The sequence below is a fragment of the Danio rerio genome, chromosome 19 (genome assembly GCF_052040795.2).
Source record: "Danio rerio strain M-AB ecotype USA chromosome 19, GRCz13ab, whole genome shotgun sequence".
Taxonomy (NCBI): Eukaryota; Metazoa; Chordata; class Actinopteri; order Cypriniformes; family Danionidae; genus Danio; species Danio rerio.
In genome coordinates this window covers 24612213-24634095 of record NC_141039.2, presented here as the reverse complement: position 1 = coordinate 24634095, position 21883 = coordinate 24612213, and the positions used below count along the sequence as shown (strand labels likewise).

Sequence of the window (21883 nt, the reverse complement as noted above, 5' to 3'; positions counted from 1 at the left end):
AATATGTTAATTAACAGAGTTTTTGTCCCATTTTTATCCTTTACCTCTTCTTTGCATTCCACTTTTTAAAACCAGTCCTTTTCTATATGTTAGTTCACACTATCCACATCTCTTTCTCCAACCTTCAAACACCTCATCCCGCATTTCGATTGGCTCATAGGCCCAGCGGGACCCACGGGGGATGGGATGTGACGGGATGGGCTGGAGGAAAGACGGGAGAAGGAGAAAGAAGTAAGGGAGGGGTGCATTTTTCACATCACAGCTTCCCTGCGAGCAGGGAATGAGTGAGTGTGAGTGGGTGAGAGAGTGAGAGAGGATCAAAACAGAGAAAGCACACGGTCAGCAAGCAACACTGCAGACTTCGCCCAGAGCAGATCACAACTAAATCCTGAAGTCTTGCAGCCGCGTGCCTGCTCAGAATCTGACCTTGCACATGCACACACGCTCAAGGGACACCAGCACCACCCAATCCAGTGATATGGACACAGCCCGCTCCATTCAGCATGAGATCACCTCTCTTAAAGGTATTTGCCTTCTGCGATCGATGCAGATTAGGGATTTTGGGCCGTTTAATGGATCTTAAGGAATGGCATGCAAAGTTTCAGCAAGTTGCATTGTGTTCTCACTGGCTCAACTTGTTGTTTTTGAAGGCAACGGCGAGGCTTTTGTGTGGGGGTTCTCATGCTTGAACTCTCTGGCTGTGTAGGGAGCTTTTTTCTTTTATCTGCGCTGGGATTCTGCGTCAGCCATGCGGCATCACTGCTGCATCACCACGGTAACAGCCGGCGCAGTGACTAGGCTTCCAGTTATAGAGACGCTTGTAGTGTAGTGTACAGTGTGTGTAATGACAAGCGGACCAGGAAGTTTGATGTCATAGCAAAGCATTTTCATTGGGCAGATGCCTGTAATTTAATGTAAACTCCTGTGGAGTACACTGAAAATAAACGATTCCTTGAATTTACTAACGATAAGTGGTTGCAAACTATTTATATGGGCTAAATTCATGCAAATTAAGATCAGTAATGTTCAGCTTACTTTGTTTATGTTCAGCCCATTCAGCCCAACATTGTTTGCAACCTCTTACTTTATAAAACAATCAGTAAATCCAATGAATCATTTGTTTTCAGTGTATGTTTGAAGAGGATCAAGTGTTAAATACTCATGCATGTAGACTTTAATATTTAATAAATGAGCTTTGATAGATATGCTGGTGGGAGTTTAGATTCTATTATTTATGCTTGAGATGAGAGTTTTATGTGTAACGCTTTCTGGATGTTCTTTAGTGTAGGCTGAAAATTTGTGACGTTCAAAAGCTTTTAATAATTAATAATTATCAGCATGAATCAGATTCTGGTTTCTGTTTCTTGTGTCTTGGTGCTTAGCGGAGTCGATTGTTTTTGTTGATTCTGGTATTAGGATATGTAGATTTGTTCAAATGCTTGTTGAATCTAGATTGTTTCGTGGGTTGAAACGTTAGTGTAACCTTGTGTGGTGTGGTATTTGCTTAGTTAAAGGGTGTTTGATGGATTAGGGGAGCTATTGACTCGCAGTGTAAAATGCGCTGAGTCATTACTTAATACCAGAGGCAGAGCCATGCTAAACTTGTCAACTAGATGGCAAAAACTTGTATTATTATTATTATTATTATTATCAGACAGGTTATTGCGTATAATATTTATACTTTGGCTGATATTATTTGTAAGTTGCAAATTAAACTGGTCATTATTATTTTTTAAGACTTTCACAATACACATTAAGTAGCAAGGATTTTATTTTAATTATTTTATTTTTAGACTTTCACAATACACATTAAGCAGAAATTGATTCATTTTATTTTATTTTATTTCATATTTTATTTTCACAATACACATTAAGCAAAAGGGGATTTAGTTTCTGTATTTTATAAAATTGTTGAGACTTTCACAATGCACATTAAGCAAAAAATAGAAAAGCTTATAGGAAAAAATATGAAATCTTTTGAAATGAAATAATAATAAGAAATCATTATAACCTAAATTTTATTTTTACAGTTGCACAATACATTTTAAGCATTAAAGGATTATAAAGTAAATTAGACAAGCATATAAATATTGAAAATTATGCATAAAGAATATATTTTAAAATTTATTTTAGTCAATCGTACAATTATGACAATTGTATTGCTGGCACTTCTAGACATTTCAGCCAGATTTTTTTTCTGGCCATATTTGTCATAATATTAATTATGCTGATGTTAAGACAGAACACTACTATGACAATATTGAGGATAATAATAACATTTTGCCTATTATTTTGTCCCTGTGGCTCTTTACATTGCTTTTCATTATGTTTTTTTTTCCTATTCTGCTAAGAGTAGTCAGTCCAAAGCTGAGTAATTTATCATTTAAATGTGTCTGTAGTTTGAGTGGGTTTCAATGGAGCTCCAAAGTATCCAGAAAGGCTTTAGCAGTTGTCAACAGAGTAAATGTTTTCCTCAATTGTCAGGCAGACAAAGGCTTCTTAGCCCATCAAACACTCCGGAGAGTCTGACAGTCTCTCCCACTTTGGTTGCCCCGTCATTGAGGGGTCACTTTCTGCGGGACACACTCTTGGCAGACTTAAAGCAGAGCTGGGTGTGAGTTACCTGCCTGGAATATCAATGCCAGAGAAAAAACACAAAAGCTGCCAAAACTTGTACACTGTTAAAACATTAACATCAAATAAACTTTCCAGGCATCTCAACATGTAGTACATCAAACTGACTAAAGATATTGTTTAATTTAGTGTAACTCAAAAAATAGTTAAAAATCTTAAAAATATTTTAAGATTAAAGACAAAAACATTTGCGGTCATGACTTTTTGGCTTTTTTGCAGTGTACTTTAGCGTAGAGCATAGGAATAATAACTTCAGAAGATATCAAATGTAGTGTTCAGCAAGAATACATTATATTTATTAAATATGATAGTAAAGATTGCATATAGTGTTACTAAATGGTTCTTATGGTACAAGTTATTTAGCTGCTGCTAGATTCTTTGTAAAAAAAAAAAACAATTGTTTTAGCCTATCATTCCAAGTATAACTCTTCTAAACACTGATTAATAAATAAATATATATATATATATATATATATATATATATATATATATATATATATATATATAGACATATATTCATTTAAGATTGAGTCTTTTACATAAATTATTTATTCTTTTTGTTTTCGGCTTAGTCCCTTTATTAAACAGGGGTCGCCACAGCGGAATGAACCGCCAACTTATCCAGCATATTTTTTATGCAGTGGATGCCCTTTCAGCTGCAACCCATCACTGGGAAACATCCATACACACTCTTTCACACACATACACTACAGACAATTTAGCTTACTCAATTCACCTGTACCGCATGTCTTTGGACTTGTGGAGGAAATCCGTGCACCCAGAAGAAACCCATGCGAACACGGGGAGAACATGCAAATGCCATGCAGAAATGCCAACTGGCCCAGCTGAGGCTCGAACCAGCGACCTTCACAAAGGATGAAATACATTTTATGATGACATTTAAATTGATAATTGAAGTAAAAATTTTACGTAGTTGAACATTTGTTTACTCAGGTGTTTTTCTGGCAATATAACACCAGAATCAGTAAATGGTTGCTTCATTTTTTTAAATGTATTTATGTATTTATTTATTTTTTTAATATTTATACAATTTAAATTTTTTTTACTTGTTAATTTTATTTAATTATTTTTTTGTTTTTATTTATTGCATTTTTTATTTATCTAATATTTATTTATTTGTTTAATTTTTTATTTAAAAAAAAATCATCAATTAATTTATTTATTTATTTTATTTGGACTATTTGAAATGTCATCAAAAGGTATATTTACCATTTACGAACCAGTGAAATTGGAAGGCAGTTTATGTTTTTATCCAACGCAGCCAACAGCAAATTGTAACATAAATGACATTTAATCAATTTGTGAAACAGGAAATGGGATTTTTATTGCTATATTTTCAAGGCATTAGTAGCTCTTGCTGTTTTTTTCTTCTGTATATTCAGTCAGCAGCCAGTTGCTTCTGTTTCCCCCTGGTTTGCCTCAGATTAATGCCGCTCTGGATCCAGACCCAGATTCCCTTTTAATGAGCTTTTAGCCTTTCTACATTCCCTTTTGTTTCAGAAAACCTTTTTATGTGTGTTAAATGGTTTTCTTTTACTACTGCACCATAGAAACAGCACGTCATGTGCAGGAATCTTGTTGAAGCTCAGGATCAAATGATCTATCATCAGTCAGTTAACCGGCTGAAGCTATGTGCTGCAGGGAAAGAGTTTGGATGTTGGTAAATGATGGCTTATTTCAGGAGTCTTTAGAGAAAGGCTGTGTAGGATGGCTTTTTTTTTATTGTGTTTTGACACTGTCTGCTCAATTTCAGCTTTTTAACATTTACTAAAAGATTGATTTACAAGCAGTTTACTGAATTAAAAAAGGCAAAAGTTTCTGACTGTCAGACAGTCAGTAATGTTTTAATTTTTACTAAGCAATTAACTCTGTGTAATTGCTAGAGTAGAATGTTCTGTTAAAGTGCTGCTTTCATTACTTTTTTGTTGTTTCATTGGTACATATTATTTTCTTGATTAATTTCTTAAAATTGAAATAGTTTATTCTGGATGCTGCAGGATCTGCCTCTGGATTAAACTAATTGACCCCCTCATTGAACTTAAGTCAGGTGAACCATACCTAATTCTGTGGCAAACATATTTGTCGTTTGTTGTTTTGAAACATTGTAAATGCATGTTGTCTATATGAGCAGATACTTGAATAACAGTAAGTACATGCAGGGGTGCCGCTGTGACAACCTTTCTCGCTGATGAAAGCAAAGTGGCGTGAGGGTGGGGGAGGCATTATTGTGGACGTCCCCGTTGTCACGTTCAGAGGTTGGGGAGAAAGAACAAGGACCCAAGTGCAGAGAAAATTGGTATTTATTTGTAATAAAATAAAACAAAAGGCAAAACAAACAACTCCGAGGGGCAAAACATTGACAAAACAAATAAACAAACAAACAAACTTGACTGGGCAGGCTGTCAGGGATCAGGACTGGAAATCCCAGGACAAAGCAACTTACGACGACGAACTGGCACAGGACAGCAGACGTGAGGAGACTATAAGCAGAAATAACATGTGAACATAATAAACTAATAATGGGTTAACAAGGAGGGTGGGACTAGACAATAAATGGTCGAGCACATGACATAAGAAAACACCACAAGCCATGTGCTCACATAAACCGGGAGAACTCATTAACCTCGTATTTACAAGACAACAATAAAAGCACAATACTGCAGCACGCCGCCACAATGTAAACAGAGCCACGTGCTTAGACAACACAAGAATAAACAGATACAAGACACAACACCTGCTTACACACATTCAACGCGCATGTTTGATCTCAGCGCCAACCAAAACCAAAACCAACCAGACTGAAATGCTGAGAATGAAACAGCGTAATGCAGACAGAATAAAACACAAGTACAAGAGCGCTCGTCCCAAGCACGCACAGATCTCACGAACCCGCATCAAGCGGGAGTATGCATGGTCTGAGCACTCTTACGACGGCACCCATAAAGACACAATGACGGAAAACGAGTGCTCAACCTGAGAAAACTCTAGACGAGCACAACATACAGGACAAGATAGAACTAATGTATAGACTCTGCCACCAAAACAAGGAGACCAGATTAGCAGAACTCTGACACCCGTGTTGTTCTGAAGCACGGCTGGCTTGACTGCAGTGCAACACGCAGTTTAAAAAGTCCTTCTTTGCTCATCAACCATGCTGAAAAACAAAGCAAAAGATCCCAAGCAGTTAAATTGTTAAAACATTACAGACCATGGTTTCTATTTTAAACTTTAGTAAACTAAAGTTTGAACTGTAGTTTAATATAGAAGATGAGTGCGCCACACTGCTCCCCCTCACCACAACCCAGGCAGCAGGTCCCACTACCGGCCTCCAGTGTTTTCCTGAGGGTCCTCAGAGCCCCGTGTGGCACCCTGCCTAGGCTGCACAGGCCACCTCGCCCCAGAGACTGCCGGTTTATCCAGAATGTTGCTTGGCGTCACATTTTGAGCAACAAACAAGTAATATTATTTGCGATATTACGTTTATGTACGGAAAACCGCGAAGAACTACTGCACAGAGTGAAGCTTTTCGAAGCAGAATTTGTGAGATTGGCATGGCTCTACTTGTACTGTTGTAATTGAACTCAACTTGGTCAAAAACAAACAACAACACCTGAGAGAAACTGAGAGACAACTGAAGAGTTTTATGAGAATGCAGATTGAATGTTTAGAACATGATGTCACTGGCTGGGAATGATGTGATTCTTGTTGGCTCTGGAATCTATGTCACGGCCATAGATATTTACAGTACAATCGATGCCTACATTGTTGTTGTCTTTTGAAAGGAATGCGTCAATGGAGCAACCATTTTAGTGCAGAGTAGTTCTCTTTTGAAATGAATGTGGGACTAAGGTGCAATAGAGGACTGGCCATCAGGAGCCATAGTATAAACACATATACATATATCTATGGTCGGGAGTTTTCCCACTGGTCGGTATGCAATTTAGTTTTTTTTTATTACAAAATTTATAATTTATCATTGCAGACAGAACGCGTGTGTTTGTGTGCATGAAAATGTATGATCATATTAACAGAAAAATATGGAACACAAAGATGACAAATGTTAAACTGACTTTTCATTCTTAACACTATCTTCAATCAAAGGATCCCAATAATGAGGAGCTAAATGCTAATCATGTTGTGCCTAATTGCCATGTCATTTAATATGGAAAGATGTAATCGAGCAATATAAATATTTATATATTATTCTACTTTTTGGAAGTAGAGACATAATAGACTGTTTGTAGACTACACAGACTTCAGAGTGGAGGCTGAAGTGAGTGAGCCATATCATTGTATTGATGGAATTGATAATGATGTCATCAGCCATTCCAGTCATTTGTTCTCTGACTCCACCCTGCTGTGCCACATTTCGGACACTGTGAAATTAAAACCATCAGGACACAATAGAACAATTATTGTCATGCTATTGGTATTTTAATTTGTCTTTTGAATGGCTAAGTGTATGTTTGTGCTTTATTTTATTTTATTTTATTTTATTTTATTTTATTTTACTTTGTTTTGTTTTGTTTTATTTTATTTATGTAGTGCTTTTACAGTGTAGGTTGTGCCAAAGCAGCTTAACATAGAAGTTTTAGTAAAGTGAAATTGTGTCAGTCCAGTTTTCAGAGTTGAAGTTGAGTGTAGTTTATTTCAGTGTGGTTGTTCTGTCATAGTTTTCTGGTGCACCATGGTTTCATTACATTTTCTTGTTGGTTTTTTTGTGTTTTTTTTTTTATTTTTTATTTTATTTTTTTTACAATTTTAGGCTTTATCGTTTCAAAATTAAGGTACACTGTAAAACGTGGTAAGTTACTTTACCAAAAAAAAAAAAGGATTTGCTTACTATTTATTCTCCTTCAAGAAATTGCAAACCTTTAAGTTTAATTTTTCTATAAACACAAATGAAGATTTCTTTTAAATGTTAGAAACCTGTAAACACTGTCTTCTATAAAACAAATATCATGGAAATGGTTACAGGTTTCCAGCATTTTTCAAAATAACTTTTTTCTTGTTGAACAGAAGGTAAAAACTCAGGGAAGTTGTGAGAGTTGAAATGATAAAAGGATTATCCGTTTAAACTATCCGTTTAAAAATTGAGGAAACTTGTTGCTTTGAAAGCATTTTAATCCATTGTTCAGTAACTTAAAACTGTTAAGTTGACTTAATGTGTTTCAAGAGTTCCCACTTAGATATGCTTGGCACTTATAGCAGGTTTGGCATGCTGTCCCGGGAGAGAACCCTGAGCTCGGAGATATTTGAGCCCAGGGCTCCCGCCCGGTCTAGAAGCATATCAGGAGAACCGAGATCAGGTAGGTCTCGATCGCTCCCCCTTTAGAAGGGGAGAAAAAGGAGGAGATGGGGTGGAAGGGGGGATTCTTCCAAAATGAAGATTAGTGCAATGTGGAGAAAGTGATCCATTTATACTAAGCTAGGATCATTCTGATTGGATTATTACTGATTACGGATGAGTGGCCAGCGGTGCACAATCATATCACGTGCTCCTCTCGAAATTAGTTTATGAAACTTCACTTAAATATGCACAGTTAATTTACGGAAGAATTTTAAAGCAATAGGTTTAGTCACTTTTTTAAAGTAAAGGCAACTAATCGCTTTAAAAGCAACAAGTTTACTCACTTTGTAAAAGTAAATCAACTTAACTTTTTACAGTGTGCCAGTATTGTCAACAGAGCAGCACCTTTACCATAAAAGGTATACATTTGTACTTTAAGGTACTAACAGCTTAGGTGATAAAACTTTAAGATAAAAATGCGAACCATTTAGTTCAAAAACATTTTAAAATGGTACTGCCTTATCATATTTTTACATTAAAACAACTAAATGATCTTGGGTTTGTAAGTTTACCTGCTTCAAGAATTAGCTTGGCACTAAGAAATGTCATATAGTTTTGAAATTGTGAAACTGTTTTATGGATAAATTCACTGACAGGGCTGGGCAATTAAACAAAGTCAAATCTAATTCTCATATTGTCAGTAAAGAATCTGAGCCATATTGACTGACAAGCTATGCAAAATCATCTTCAAAATCAAAGTTGATTTGATCGAATGTTTAGGAAAATTATATAATCATTTTGCGATATGACAGCTGTTTGCATTGTATTGCTTTGTGTAGTAAATGCTACCAAGTCTGAAAGCACTTCAAAATACCATGTTTAATAACATACAGTATTTTACTCAAGCTCACTTTATAACTTAAGCATTGAAGGAAGTATTTAAAATAAATCCTTCTGTCAGGTGATTCAGTCGTACATTTATTAGTCACGCTTGATCAAAGAAAGCAATTAAATATTCAGTAACTACTGAGGATTTCCTGGGGTTCTTCTTTGTGGGTATTTGTAGTTTCTGCTCGAGAACACCCTCTGGCCTTTGCCATTTTCACATCAATAATTACAATAATTTACGTTCGTGTTTTCATTTAGATTAATTGTCCAGCCATACTGACAACACATTTGCTGACTGTATCTTGTTGGTGTGGGACAATACATGCTTTCCATGGATGATTACATTTTGAGGGGAAAATGTAAGCAAAATGCGTCTTTTTGTGTAATGTTTGTGCTTACTTGATCAGTGTTTGGATAAGTGCTGTTGAAAGCTGTAAAGACCTTTTATAATAAATAATAAATAATGGTGTTGTGGGTTTGTATTTTTTATAGCTTTTACAATTGTGAAAATGTATGTTATTCACTCCCACACATGCACTAAATTATAATCCATTGTTACAATCCCAATTTTATGTTCTTTCTTTCTTTCTTTCTTTCTTTCTTTCTTTCTTTCTTTTTTTCTTTCTTTGTTTATTTCTTTTCTTTCTTTTAGAAAATTTGTGGAAAAAGATAAAAATGTTGACAAAAATATAGAAAAAATCTAATATTCTAACAATAAGGATCATTTTAAAAGAATACAAAAATGTGGTTTAGATTCAAATAATTCATCAAATAAATAATAAATAGCAATTTAATATAAATTAGTTAGACTGATTATTCTTAAAAAATGATTATTAAAAAACAATGTTTAATTAAATGAATTAAGTTCTTTGATAAGTAGTAGTATATATTGTAATTCTGTAATTGTAATTCTGTAATTAAAACATTTTCAATATTTTTAAATAATGTTTCTGACCCATTTATGATGTTATTTTTCACAGAGGATGGTGGTTCCTTGCACAAGGATGATAATATTTGCAGCCTGTGCTATCTACAAGATTGAAAACTCCTTGTATTAATAAGCAGTTGTGAACACATGATTATTATATGTCAGTTTTTTTTAAATGAATCTGTTCATCCAGTTTGAATATTTCTGAATGATGTATTCATGGATTGTGATGAATAATCTGCTTCTTGATTTAAGCTCTCCGATTTAGTGATATAGTCAAAAAGAAGCTTTCTATTAATCTAAAATGCAATACCTTTGACACAAAACTACTTAAACTTAAAATTTGTCACCAACATGCTACAAATCCAGTTCTCATTGCAGGGTTTCAGCAGGTTTCACCAAGACAAGTTTAAGACTTTTTTAAGACCTTTTTAAGACCATCATGTATAAAATTTTAGACTTATAGGAAAAATAGCCAGTTGAAAAATATTTTCACTTGCCCCATTAAAATTCAAACACATATTTTCCAAATGCATACTTATGAACAAATGTAATTGCAGGAAAGATAATTAAACCAAATTGGTTAATAGAGTAAAAAAATTAACTTTTGTTAAACAATTTTTTTTAGATTGTTGGTTGTACCGATCGAGTAGCTTTACATGTACAAAGGAAATTAAGATCTGTTTAAAATGATTTCAGGCCTGCAACACTATATTTAGGTCAATTTAAGACTGTTAAGGCCTAAAATGTTGTTTTTAAAATTTAAGAGATTTAAAGACCATTCACTGTAATGCAAAGCTTTCATGTTTCACATAAAAAGTCACTAATCTTTACTTCAGTGTTTTGTACAATGTAGATTTTCAAAACTTGTCATAGATCTTTTACATTACGAGTAGATAAGTAAATTATATTTTTTGTATGTCATATAATTCCTTCATGTTTCTACAAGCCCTGTTCAAACCAAGGTCATTATTGAATCTTTTCATTCCTCTCCACTCACACCAAATAATTGAACCTATAATTCATCTTTTCCTCCCATTCATTCCATCTCTCCTTTGAACACCAGCCAAATACAATAAAACCACAGTCAAGTGCTTTTACCCTGGTCAAGAGTATTTGAAGAAGCGACCTTGGGTGATGAAAAATGTGATAAAAAAACAAAAAAAAAAAACATTTGTCAGCATTTCCTAGTATGAAATATTTCAGTATTAAAACTTTTTAACCATTTTGTAGGCTGTAAAATGTGATTTTGCTAATGGTGGTGCATATAGCTGGACAATATTTACATACATTACCTCAGTTCCATTTGCAGACTATTTTATCTAAAGGGACTCACAAATAAAGACATTACAAGAAAGTCAAATCACCATAATGTTGTAAGATTATAGATTACACACTTCAAGAATGTGTGTTCAGTTCTGGTTACTGCAATAATACATTCATTCAAATCTCATACCTGCATTGTCCAGTAGGTGGTGGCCTCACAAAGATAATAACATGAAGCTCCTGCTAACTGTGTCCCGGCAGGGGGTTTATTGTGTCTAATGGAGGGTTAATGTTGTGAGTGAACTACCATCCTGCATGGGAACCTTTCGTGCCACGACTGCGGTTTCCTGAGCTTTATTTTTCTTTTGTTTCAGCCACATTCTCCTTCCCTGCCTGCTTTTTAATGGTTAGCACATTGAAGGAGCCAGGTCCTGGCTGATGTGTTTAACAACTTTGACCATAAAACAGACGTCAGTTTATACGTCAGCACTCCAGCTAACACCTCCTAGAACAGTTTTGAGGGTGGGGAGAATTTGCCCTGAAGTAATGTGTAAATGTTGCTAATGTTTGCTGTTTTTTCTTGTTTTTCAGGTAAGTTGCTGTTTCTGTTCAAGCTCTAGGTGTGGGAATTTGTCTGGAGTCTGGTAAGGAAGAGAAAATTGGCACCAGTACATTGACAACAAATTTGCTCATCTGGTATGATGTTGGTTCAGTCCTCTCAAAAAAGTATTAAAAACATGGGTAACGTTTGGTCTTTTGAAGTCACATGGCTTTAAGCCTTTATGAAGTTCTGATTAAAAAGCACCAACAAGTAGCATGGTGTGCTTTGAAGCAGATGTACATAAATGACAACACAATTGTAACCTTTAAATTGTCCCACCATCCCATCTGAGAATGATTTAGAGATTGTCATTTCAAATTTAATGTACCAATGATTTATTTATTTATTTATTTTTGGCCCTTCATACGAAAAAAGTTTGGGCACCCCTTTAACTTTAAATCACTGATTTAAAGCTACATGAGAGAGAATAAATAATGAGATAATGTTCATTTTTGTGCAAACTATCCCTTAAAGACACATTGTATGAAGTCAGCAAAAAACACTAAGTTAATACTAGTTAAATGAAAGGTTATTTTCAAATTCATTCAACATTCAGAATGATTAATATTGACTGAACTAATAAACACAAATCAACCAATATTATAATCTTTATGAATTTGAAATGTTTTAAAGAGAACAAATTAAGTGAACATTAAAAAAAGCCTTTATAGAACTAGTTACTAAATAACTTCTGTTCAAATATTTGATGTCTATGCTCAAAGATGATGTATTTAGGTCATAACAGACAAAATAAAATAATTTTTATCCCAATAAAATGCAAAGTTCTTATTAATTTGATAATATGAACGTTTTCTGTTATTTTTTTTATTTGATTTATTACAGAATTAAATTTTCATTATCATAACTCCAGTACCACAATCCTCCATAAGTCATTCTATTGTTCCAATGGGCTGTTCTAAAAATATCTTTTATTATTATTATTATTATTAATGTTTACAACAGTTATACAGCCTAAAGCCTGGCTAACTGTTTAAATTTTAATAATATTTTATTATTTTAGCTTGTCATAATGTACAGAAATAATCCCCATGTCACAATGCAAGTTCTCAGTTGTCACAATGTAAGACTGAATGGCAATCAAAACACAGACACATGCAAGACTCATCTGGAGATTAAAGTCATCAACCTACGACACGTTCCGTAACTCGTGTTCTGAAATAATATTTAGCATCAAGCATAAACAATCTGTATCTTTATTTTCACTCAGTAAAATTCATGGATAATAAAACAAGAACCAAAAAACTACATTTTGACATTAGGTGGTTTAATGTTGCCGCATTGATTGTGTCATCAGATACTGTGCTATTATTGGTTCTTGTTTTAATGCTCATCATAAAAGACGTCACACTGCAGGAAATCTTCTGAAATTTCATTGGAGGGAAAATTTAATCACAGTGACCATTATTGATCATCTGTGATTAACTCAAACTATCAATTAAGGACCACAGAGTTTAGCCTAGAATTTTAGGAATCATTTAGGATTTAAAAAAATGTGTCTCATTTGACAAAAAACGACCAAAATAACACAGTGCGAGCCAGGCTATATTTTATAAATGCAATAAAAAATAGCAGGATTCTTTTATGAATGAAACATGCAAAAAAAACAGTATTCATTTGAATGAACTATTTTTCCTGACACTATAAATTTCTCTACTATCAATTTGGATTAATTTTCGGAGTAAAAAATATTCTGATTGGTAGTTTATAATTCAGAAGTTTGTAACCAAGATGAAGTAGCAAGATATTGGCAGCAAATGTAAAAAGTAATCATTTTTGCGAGACAACTTGACACAGCAGTTTAAAAATAACTAGATAGCCTGTTTTCCATTAAAATACACTGAAAATAAGTAAACATCTCTCTTAGAAATGTCTTCTGTGGCATCAACAAACCCACTTCATCTGGAAATGTTAGACTTCACCGGGCCATATGCTATTAATTCTTCATTGTTTTGTTATATAACTGACATTTCAGCTCAATTGGCAGTTAAATTACTAAGCCAAGGCCTGTGTGGCAGTGCCAAGCCTGGTCAAGATAGTTGTGTGATACCACATGATCATTCAGAGAAGTCCTCGAGACTGGGCGACTGAAGATCTCGCCACATTGGTGGAGTCCAGGATCTGACTCAGCCAGGATTCTCTTTGTAAACCAGCAAACATCATTTTAACTATTACACCAGTGTCTAATTTATGCACTTAAAGGGGCAGTTCACCTAAAAATGAACATTTATTCACATGCCTTTCATTAGTTCCAAACCAGTTTCTTTCTTCTAATAAACACAAATAAGAGAGCTGGATTCTAGTAGCCATTGACTTCCATAGTATTTTTCCCTACTATGGATGTCAATGGCTATGGATTTTCAACATTCTATAAAATATCTTCTTTTGTATTCAACAGAGAAAAGGAACTTAAACTGGTTTGGAACAAGTAAAGGGGTTAGTATAGTGACATAATTTTAATTTTTGGGTGAATTGACCTTTTAAATGTGTGCTTAAATCAACGTGTACATGCAGTCTTTTAATGTTGATGGCTGTAAAGGGTTTAATAATATGTTGTAAGTGTAAATTGAAGCAGCAAATGTCATGCATATCATATTTCTGACTGGCAGAAGAGTACATTTCACTTATGCACATGCTCTGATCACAGGTTGCTGAGTTTCCTTTCGTCATTATGTTTGTTGGTAAAGTTTGGGGAAGTTATTTGGTGGTCAAGAAACACAACCAAGTTACCAAATGGTTTGTGTGTTTTTAAAATTTCCTGAGTCCTGTAATTGTCCACATTGCGTTTCTATGGATGTTGTGTCTGTGGTCATTGCTTGCTTAGCTACTTTCAGTTCCTAGTGTACGTAAGCTATTTGTGTCTGACATATCTGCTTGCTTGAAGAGATCTCCAAGGCTCCAACATGAGTAATGTGGTAATGTAATACAGTTATTCACACTGGCGTGGCACCTGTAATGCAGTAGAGATGCTGAATGAACTTTCCCCTCATTCAAATTAAGGATGCAGTTTCTATGTTTTGCAAACTGTTTAAGCGGCAAAGGGAAACTAATCTGAAAGCAATACTAAAAATAATTGGTTCTAAATTTAGGGGCAAACAAGGTTATCATGTTCATATTGCATTTTTTTTTCACAAACAAATGTTTATATGTTGTGAAGGAAATGTTAGTCCTTGAAAAACTGCTATTTGGTTGTTAATAGACTGTAGGTGAACAGTAGGATAAAGAGGGTGGTTGCTAGATAGTTGGTCAGAAGGTAGGATTGTGGTTTATGGCTAGGATGTTGCTCGGTGGCTACTAAGATGATAGGGCATTATAGATGGTTACAGGGGGTTGGTAGGGTGGGAGGCCAATCCGGAACTTTGCTTGGATGTTGATAGGTGGTTCATTGGAAGATACAATTACTATGGGTGGTTGCAACGTGTTCAGTTGGATGAACGGATGTTGTGGATGGTTGTTATGGTCTTGCTAGTTGTATTCTTGGATGTTGCTAAGTGGTTGTTTTGAAAATACAGTTGTTATGGATTGTTGCTAGGTCTTTGATTGGTTGACTGCTGTTGCTATGCTGTTTCTAGGTGGCTAGCAAGATCATAAGGTATTATACTGTAGGTGGTTACAATAGGAATGGTAGAATTGTAAGTGCTTGCTGATAGGAAGATTCGATTGTTACGGGTGGTTGCTAGGTGTTCAGTTGGATGTACGGATGTTATGGATGATTGGTGTGGTTTTGCTTGTTGTTTGCTAAAATGATAGAAGATTGCAGATGGTTGCTTGGATGTTACTAAGTGGTTGTTTTAAAGATACGGTTGTTATAGGTGGTTGCTAGGTCATTGGTTTAATGTCTGCTGTATATATGGTGTTTTTAAGGAAGTTATAACTATAGAAAGATCATAGGACATTACAAGTAGTTGCAGGGGTAGGATTGTTGGTCCTTGCGGATAGGAAGATGCAATAGTTATGGGTGGTTGCTAGGTGTTCAGATGGATGATTGGATGTTATGGATGGTTGTTTTGGTCTTGCTAGTTAGTTTAAAAAATGATAGTCCATTACAGATGGTTGCTTGGGTGTTGCTAAGTGGTTGTTTGGAAGATAGAGTTGTTATGGGTGGTTGCTAGGTCATTGGTTGAATGACTGCTGTATATATGGTGTTTTATAATTGGATGTTAGGTATGGTTGCTTTGCTCTTGCTAGTTGGTTGAAAAGATGATAGGCCAATGCAGATGGTTGCTTGGATGTTGCTAAATGGTTGTTTTGAAGATACAGTTGTTATGGGTGGTTGCTATGGTCTTGGTAGTTGGTTGAAAAGATGATAGGCCAATGCAGATGGTTGCTTAGATGTTGCTAAGTGGTTGTTTTGAAGATACAGTTGTTATGAGTTGTTTCTAGGTCATTGGTTGAATAGCTGCTGTTGCTATGATGTTTTTAGGTGGTTAGCAAGATCTTAGGACATTACAGGTAGTTATGGGGGTTAGTAGGATTTTAGGTCCTTGCAAATAAGAAGATACAATAGTTGTGGGTGGTTGCTAGGTGTTCAGTTGGATGATCAGATGTTGTGGATGGTTGCTATGGTATTGGTAGTTGGTTAAATAAATAATAGGCTTTTGCAGATGGTTGTTTGGATGTTGCTAAGTGTTTTTTTTTGGAAGATACTGTTGTTATGTGTGGTTGCTAGGATGGTTGACTGCTGTTGCTATGGTATTTTTAGTTAGGTTAGCGATATCATAGGACAATATAGGTGGTTACAAGGGGTTTGGTAGTTATGTAGGTCATTGAAGATGGGAAGATTCAATTGTTGTGGGTGGTTGCTAGGTGTTTGGTTGGATGATTGGATGCTATGAATTGTTGAAAGTGGTTGCTAAGTGGTTGGTGGTATGGTCTGATTGTGCAGGTGGTATTAAAGTGTTTCTAGGTGGTTGGTTGGATGTTAAATTATTGCAGGTTGTTGCAAGGTCATTGCTAGATAGCTCGTAATATTGTAGAACATTAAAGGTGGTTGTAAGTGGTTGATAGGACAGTAGGGCATTGCAGAAGGATACTAGGGCTTTGCTATGTAGTTTGTGGGATAGTTGAACATTGTAGATTGCTGCTGAAATGATTCTATGTGGTTGTTCAGAGGGAAAGACAATGTATAGTATGTGTGATTGTTTGAATATTGCTAAGTGTTTAGAAGGAGAGGTGCTTGATTTTTACTGTTCCAAGTCAGTTGAGCCTCTCCTCAGTTTCTTTTTTAAGTAATTCATTTTTAATTACATTATTTCATATTTAACTTATGATTTACGTTTCTTGAGTACTTTAGTGCCAAAGGACAGTGCTTCAATGGATATCAGCTATTTTCAGTTCCTACTCTACATAATATGCTTACATTTTATATTTAGATTTACTTCGTTCAGTTTTCATCTCTGTTTTCCAATGTTGTTAGTGACCATGCCACTTTTGGCTCTGACCGCTGTTTTAGACGCATGCAGTCATTTGTCATTGTGTGTATGGGTCATTTGAGTGGATGGTTATTGAGCACACCCCTCAGGTGCTCGGAGTGCTGACTCACTTGCTCACATCGGCAGCCAATAATGTTCATCTCATGAGGATATTGCACTGATTAGTCATTCATTGTGCCTTCCTGCATCCTCTCCTGTTGCTATGGATCTCTTCCTGCCCCTGCTTAGATTATATTAGGTTCCCATCACCAACATCACACGCTTCTAGATAAGTTAATTTTAAACTGATGGTGTGCTGTTTGGCTGGAAGTCTTGGTAGTTAAGACTAAAACTAATTTTACTTTAATTGTTTAATAAAGTATGAGCAGCTGTGCTATCATTTGAAAATCCTTGTTAAAAAAAAAAGAGGTGTGATCTATTCAGAAATGAATTAAGTATTCTATTTACACCCCAATTCTACTCCTAAATTAAATCAGGGATTAAATGATATAATTAAATTATATCAATATATATATTCAACATTTGAAGTTAATCAAAACCTTTCATCAAAGTTGTTCCAAAAATATTCAACAATGAAGTGAAAGAATTTACCTAACCTTACAACAAAAATGTATTGATACATTATGTTAGTGATATTAACAGATGTTTCCATGTCAAAGCTATTACTGATTACATGTGATGAATGTAATTTGTAGCTGCTGAAAGTAATGAACAAAATGTAATTATTGGTTATTGGTTTTAGACGAAATACCAGTTTGTAAACATTCAGGATGTGCGCGCAGCGAGGTTGCAGAAAAAAACCAGGAGCGCTAGCATTTACAGCGAGCTCAGATCAGTTATATTGATTACATATTATATACATAATTTACATAATACTTTCAGCGTATTTTAACAGCTTGTATTATAACAGCTTGTCACCAAGTAATAAGCACGTTACATTACATTACTATATTCAGCAAAATTAACGTTAAAGTGGACGTTAAAATGGCCAAGCATCCAGCCCAAAATATACATATACAAATATATCTCATTGAAACTCCAAGTGATTTTATGAGAATTTAAAAGCCTACAAGTCTTTGGATGCCTACAATATTGTTCTGTGTGGTCATGTGCAAAAAATAATGTTCCATGATTACCAGATTCAAAACTTTGTAGTGCTAAAAACCGAGGTTCTGCTTTGCCAAAGACAAGGAAAGTAGACGGCGCTATACAAGGCCTGGGTAATCATCAACAAGCAAAGCAACTGCATTTAGACAGCGAACTGCACCTGTATGGCAAGGCATTACATTTTTACATTTCATTCTTAGCATTCAGTGTCCGCAGTTTATTCATTCATTCATTCATTTTCTTGTCGGCTTAGTCCCTTTATTAATCCGGGGTCGCCACAGCAGAATGAACCGCCAACTTATCCAGCACGTTTTTATGTAGCGGATGCCCTTCCAGCCACAACCCATCTCTGGAAAACATCCACACACACACACACACACACACACACACACACACACACACACACACACACACACACACACACACACATACATACACACACACTACAGACAATTTAGCTTACCCAATTCACCTGTGCCGCATGTCTTTGGACTGTGGGGGAAACCAGGGCACCCAGAGGAAACCCATGCAAATGCAGGGAGAACATGCAAACTCCACACAGAAACTCCAACTGAGCCGAGGTTCGAACCAGCCACCCAGCGACCTTCTTGGTGTGAGGTGACAGCACTACCTACTGCGTCACTGTATCGCCGTTTGCAGTTTAATTAACCATATTTAACAAATTTTGCTGAAATCATTGCTGCAAACAAAAATGAGTGATGTGTATGATTCGGCATAGCGTAAACTTAACTGATATAAAATTAGAACTGCAGAATCGAGCATTTTTAACTAGGTCCTCACTCCATTCAGCTTTTATGATGGCTGTTAGCCGAATACATCTGCGGTTGGCATTAAAAGCAGTGTGGTGTACGCTAAAATTTAAGTTTTCTACTTTTGAATTTGACATCCTACCGCACAACAGCGCATGTTTGCTATTGCAACCAGTCTTTTTTTGCAACTGGTATGCACGGTTGAACCCGTGTAACATCATGTGTGACATAGATTGGTAATTCTCCTATTGGTTCTGCCAGTCAAAACACTTTGCTTTAGCACATGTACAATTGTGATGATGTTCAAACTTTATAGAAAAAGAAACATTAAACATGTGACACTTTAATAATGAAAAAAGCATAAATAACTCGAACATAAATAATAAGAAATAAATATTTAACACATGCATGGGGAGAACATGCAAACTCCACATAGAAAGGCAGTCTCAAAATAGAGACCTACTTGCTATGAGGCAACCAAGCTAGCTGAAGCTGTAGCTGATTCCTCCAGAAAGGTAGATCTCCAAGAGCAAGGCACCCCTGCCCTAAAGGAAGTTAGTGTGTATGAAAATTAAATTAAATATCAACAGATTAATCAGTTATCAAAATAATTGTTAATTGCGTTTTTCAGCAGTGAGTTGAGACTGGAAGGGCATCTTATGCGTAAAACAAACGCCAGAGTAATTGGCCTTCATTCCACTGTGGCGACCCCTGATAAATTGGTACTAAGCCGTAGGAAAATAAATGAATTGTTTGTAGCTGCCCTATAGATATAATATGGCTGTAGTAGTTAGTTTGAGTTGTTAAACATGTTAAAACAGTCTTTTCTGATCTATCATATGATAACTGCTGAAAAATTAGGGTGTACAAAGTAGCGTAAAAAGCAACACGGTTGCTCTGTGGGTAGGGTCTCGCCTCACGGTAAGAAGGTCGCTGATTTGAGCCTCGGCAGGGTCAGTTGGCATTTCTGTGTGGAGTTTGCACAAAGTTTAGAATGACCAAGAGGCGACACTCTAGTGTAATTTGGGAAACAGCCACTAGAGGGCGGTCATTTTGGAATAAAAACTCAAATAAAACAACAGCATATTATAAGTCTGTTAAATAAACTATTAAAAGTGCTGATAATTGTAATAGTAAGTGTTGTATTGTCGTCTTTAAGATTGTATCTCAGCTTTAATGCGCTTTTTAAATAAATAAATAAAAAACAAAGAAAATGAAAATGAATAAATGAATAGCAAATAATTGTAAAAAATTTGTGTTGCATAGATAAAACGAGAGTAACATACAATATAAGTAAGCTACATAAGTATTCTCCCAAAAACATAAACATCAGTTTTGCACATTGTGCATTGTGTTTAGTCAATGCAATTCCACTGCAATTTGTAACTTTTGAAATTATCGGCTAATTCGTTTTAATTTGTACGATCAATTCATACACATCAGAGGTGCCCAAACTTTTTCTTCTGAAGAGCCAAAAACCAAACTTGACGAGGCTAGTGGGCCGAAGGTAAATAAATATAGCTGCCATAGGTAATTTCCTACTTTATTTATTAATTGTTAAAAAAAGACTAGAAAACCTTGCTTTATGTTACTAATACAGGTTCTTTTTTACATTTATTAATGAACGTATTACAATTAAAAAAAACAAATTTAAAATCTCATTTATGTCAGAATTACACTTGTTTTTGCCTTTATTTGCTTGTTGATGTCTTCTGCATAGTCCTCTATCCTTCCAGTAACAGTCTTTACATTTTAAAAAATCTGATTCATTTACTTATTTAAAATTAAACATTTAAACTTTTATTTTCTTGTCGACTTAGTCCCTTTATTAATCCGGGGTCGCCACAGCGCAATGAACCGGCAACTTATCCAGCAAGTTTTTACGCAGCGGATGCCCTTCCAGCCACAACCCATCTTTGGGAAACATCCACACACACACACACACACACACACACACACACACACACACACACACACTACGGACAATTTAGTCTACCCAATTCACCTGTACCGCATGTAACTGGAGCCCCCGGAGGAAACCCACGCGAACGCAGGGAGAACATGCAAACTCCACACAGAAACGCCAACTGAGCCGAGGCTCGAACCAGCGACCTTCTTGCTGTGAGGCGACAGCACTACCTACTGCGCCACTGCTTCGCCCCTAAATTTAACATTATTTATTTTAATTTAACATTTACTGTAAGTTCAGTTAGCTTTTTTAGCTCAGCAATAAAACAAACAAAAAAGGTTACGTTAAATTAGAAATGACAATCTCTGTATTAAGGGCATTCGCCCCAACCCTCTCCATTAAACTCAGTTCTCCTCTCAGATGGGATAATGGACCAAATCAAAGGTTACAATGGACAAACCTTGGCCTGCGGGCCCTACTTTGGGCATCTCTGGTATACATTTTTGTATAATTATCATCGTCCAATGAAGAGTAGGGTAAGGGTTGCAGTTGAAGGGCATGGCTCTTTAAAAAATAAATTACATTTCACACTAATTAAATTGTATTAATTAGTGAATTAACCACTTTTTTGGATAATACATAAAATGTTTACGTTTCCTCCTGAGATCAGGCTGGATTAGTTAATATTATTGACTTATAATACATATAGATTTTAAAGAAAGATTTTGTGTTGGGCTTCAGTTTCTATGTGTGTTTGCTGAATCTGAGTGATTGTTAGATTTAGTTTGCCCCTACACATACAGTTAGCATGTACAAATGAGAGTTTTTGTGCTCACATGCCTTTTGTCCTGTTTTTGAGTTTTTTTCCACTGCCCCATGTCAAAGTGCAGGGGTGTGTTGAATGGTTTGGAGAACAACCATGTGCAATAAATTCCACCCCATAAACCAAATGCTGGAATGCGTGAGAAGCGCCAGTTGCGAAGGGAAACTGAAGTTTTAGGAACACTTTATCTGCCAGA

At 35.5% G+C, this 21883-nt stretch overlaps 1 protein-coding gene across 21 annotated transcripts in view; it reads left to right on the top strand.

Moving 5' to 3' along the window:
• pleca (plectin a) overlaps nucleotides 1-21883 on the top strand; it is a 213972-nt gene that overhangs the window by 80464 nt on the left and 111625 nt on the right. For 4 of the 21 annotated variants that reach the window (XM_087294790.1, XM_087294772.1, XM_087294768.1 and 1 more), the window contains exon 1: nucleotides 287-524. The exons of the other annotated variants lie outside the window; for them this stretch is intronic. In XM_087294790.1, the coding sequence (XP_087150916.1) occupies nucleotides 434-524 (91 nt within the window). In that variant the 5' untranslated portion in view covers nucleotides 287-433. Of the gene's footprint in view, nucleotides 1-286; nucleotides 525-21883 lie in introns of those variants that run through there. 21 annotated transcript variants of the gene reach the window in all.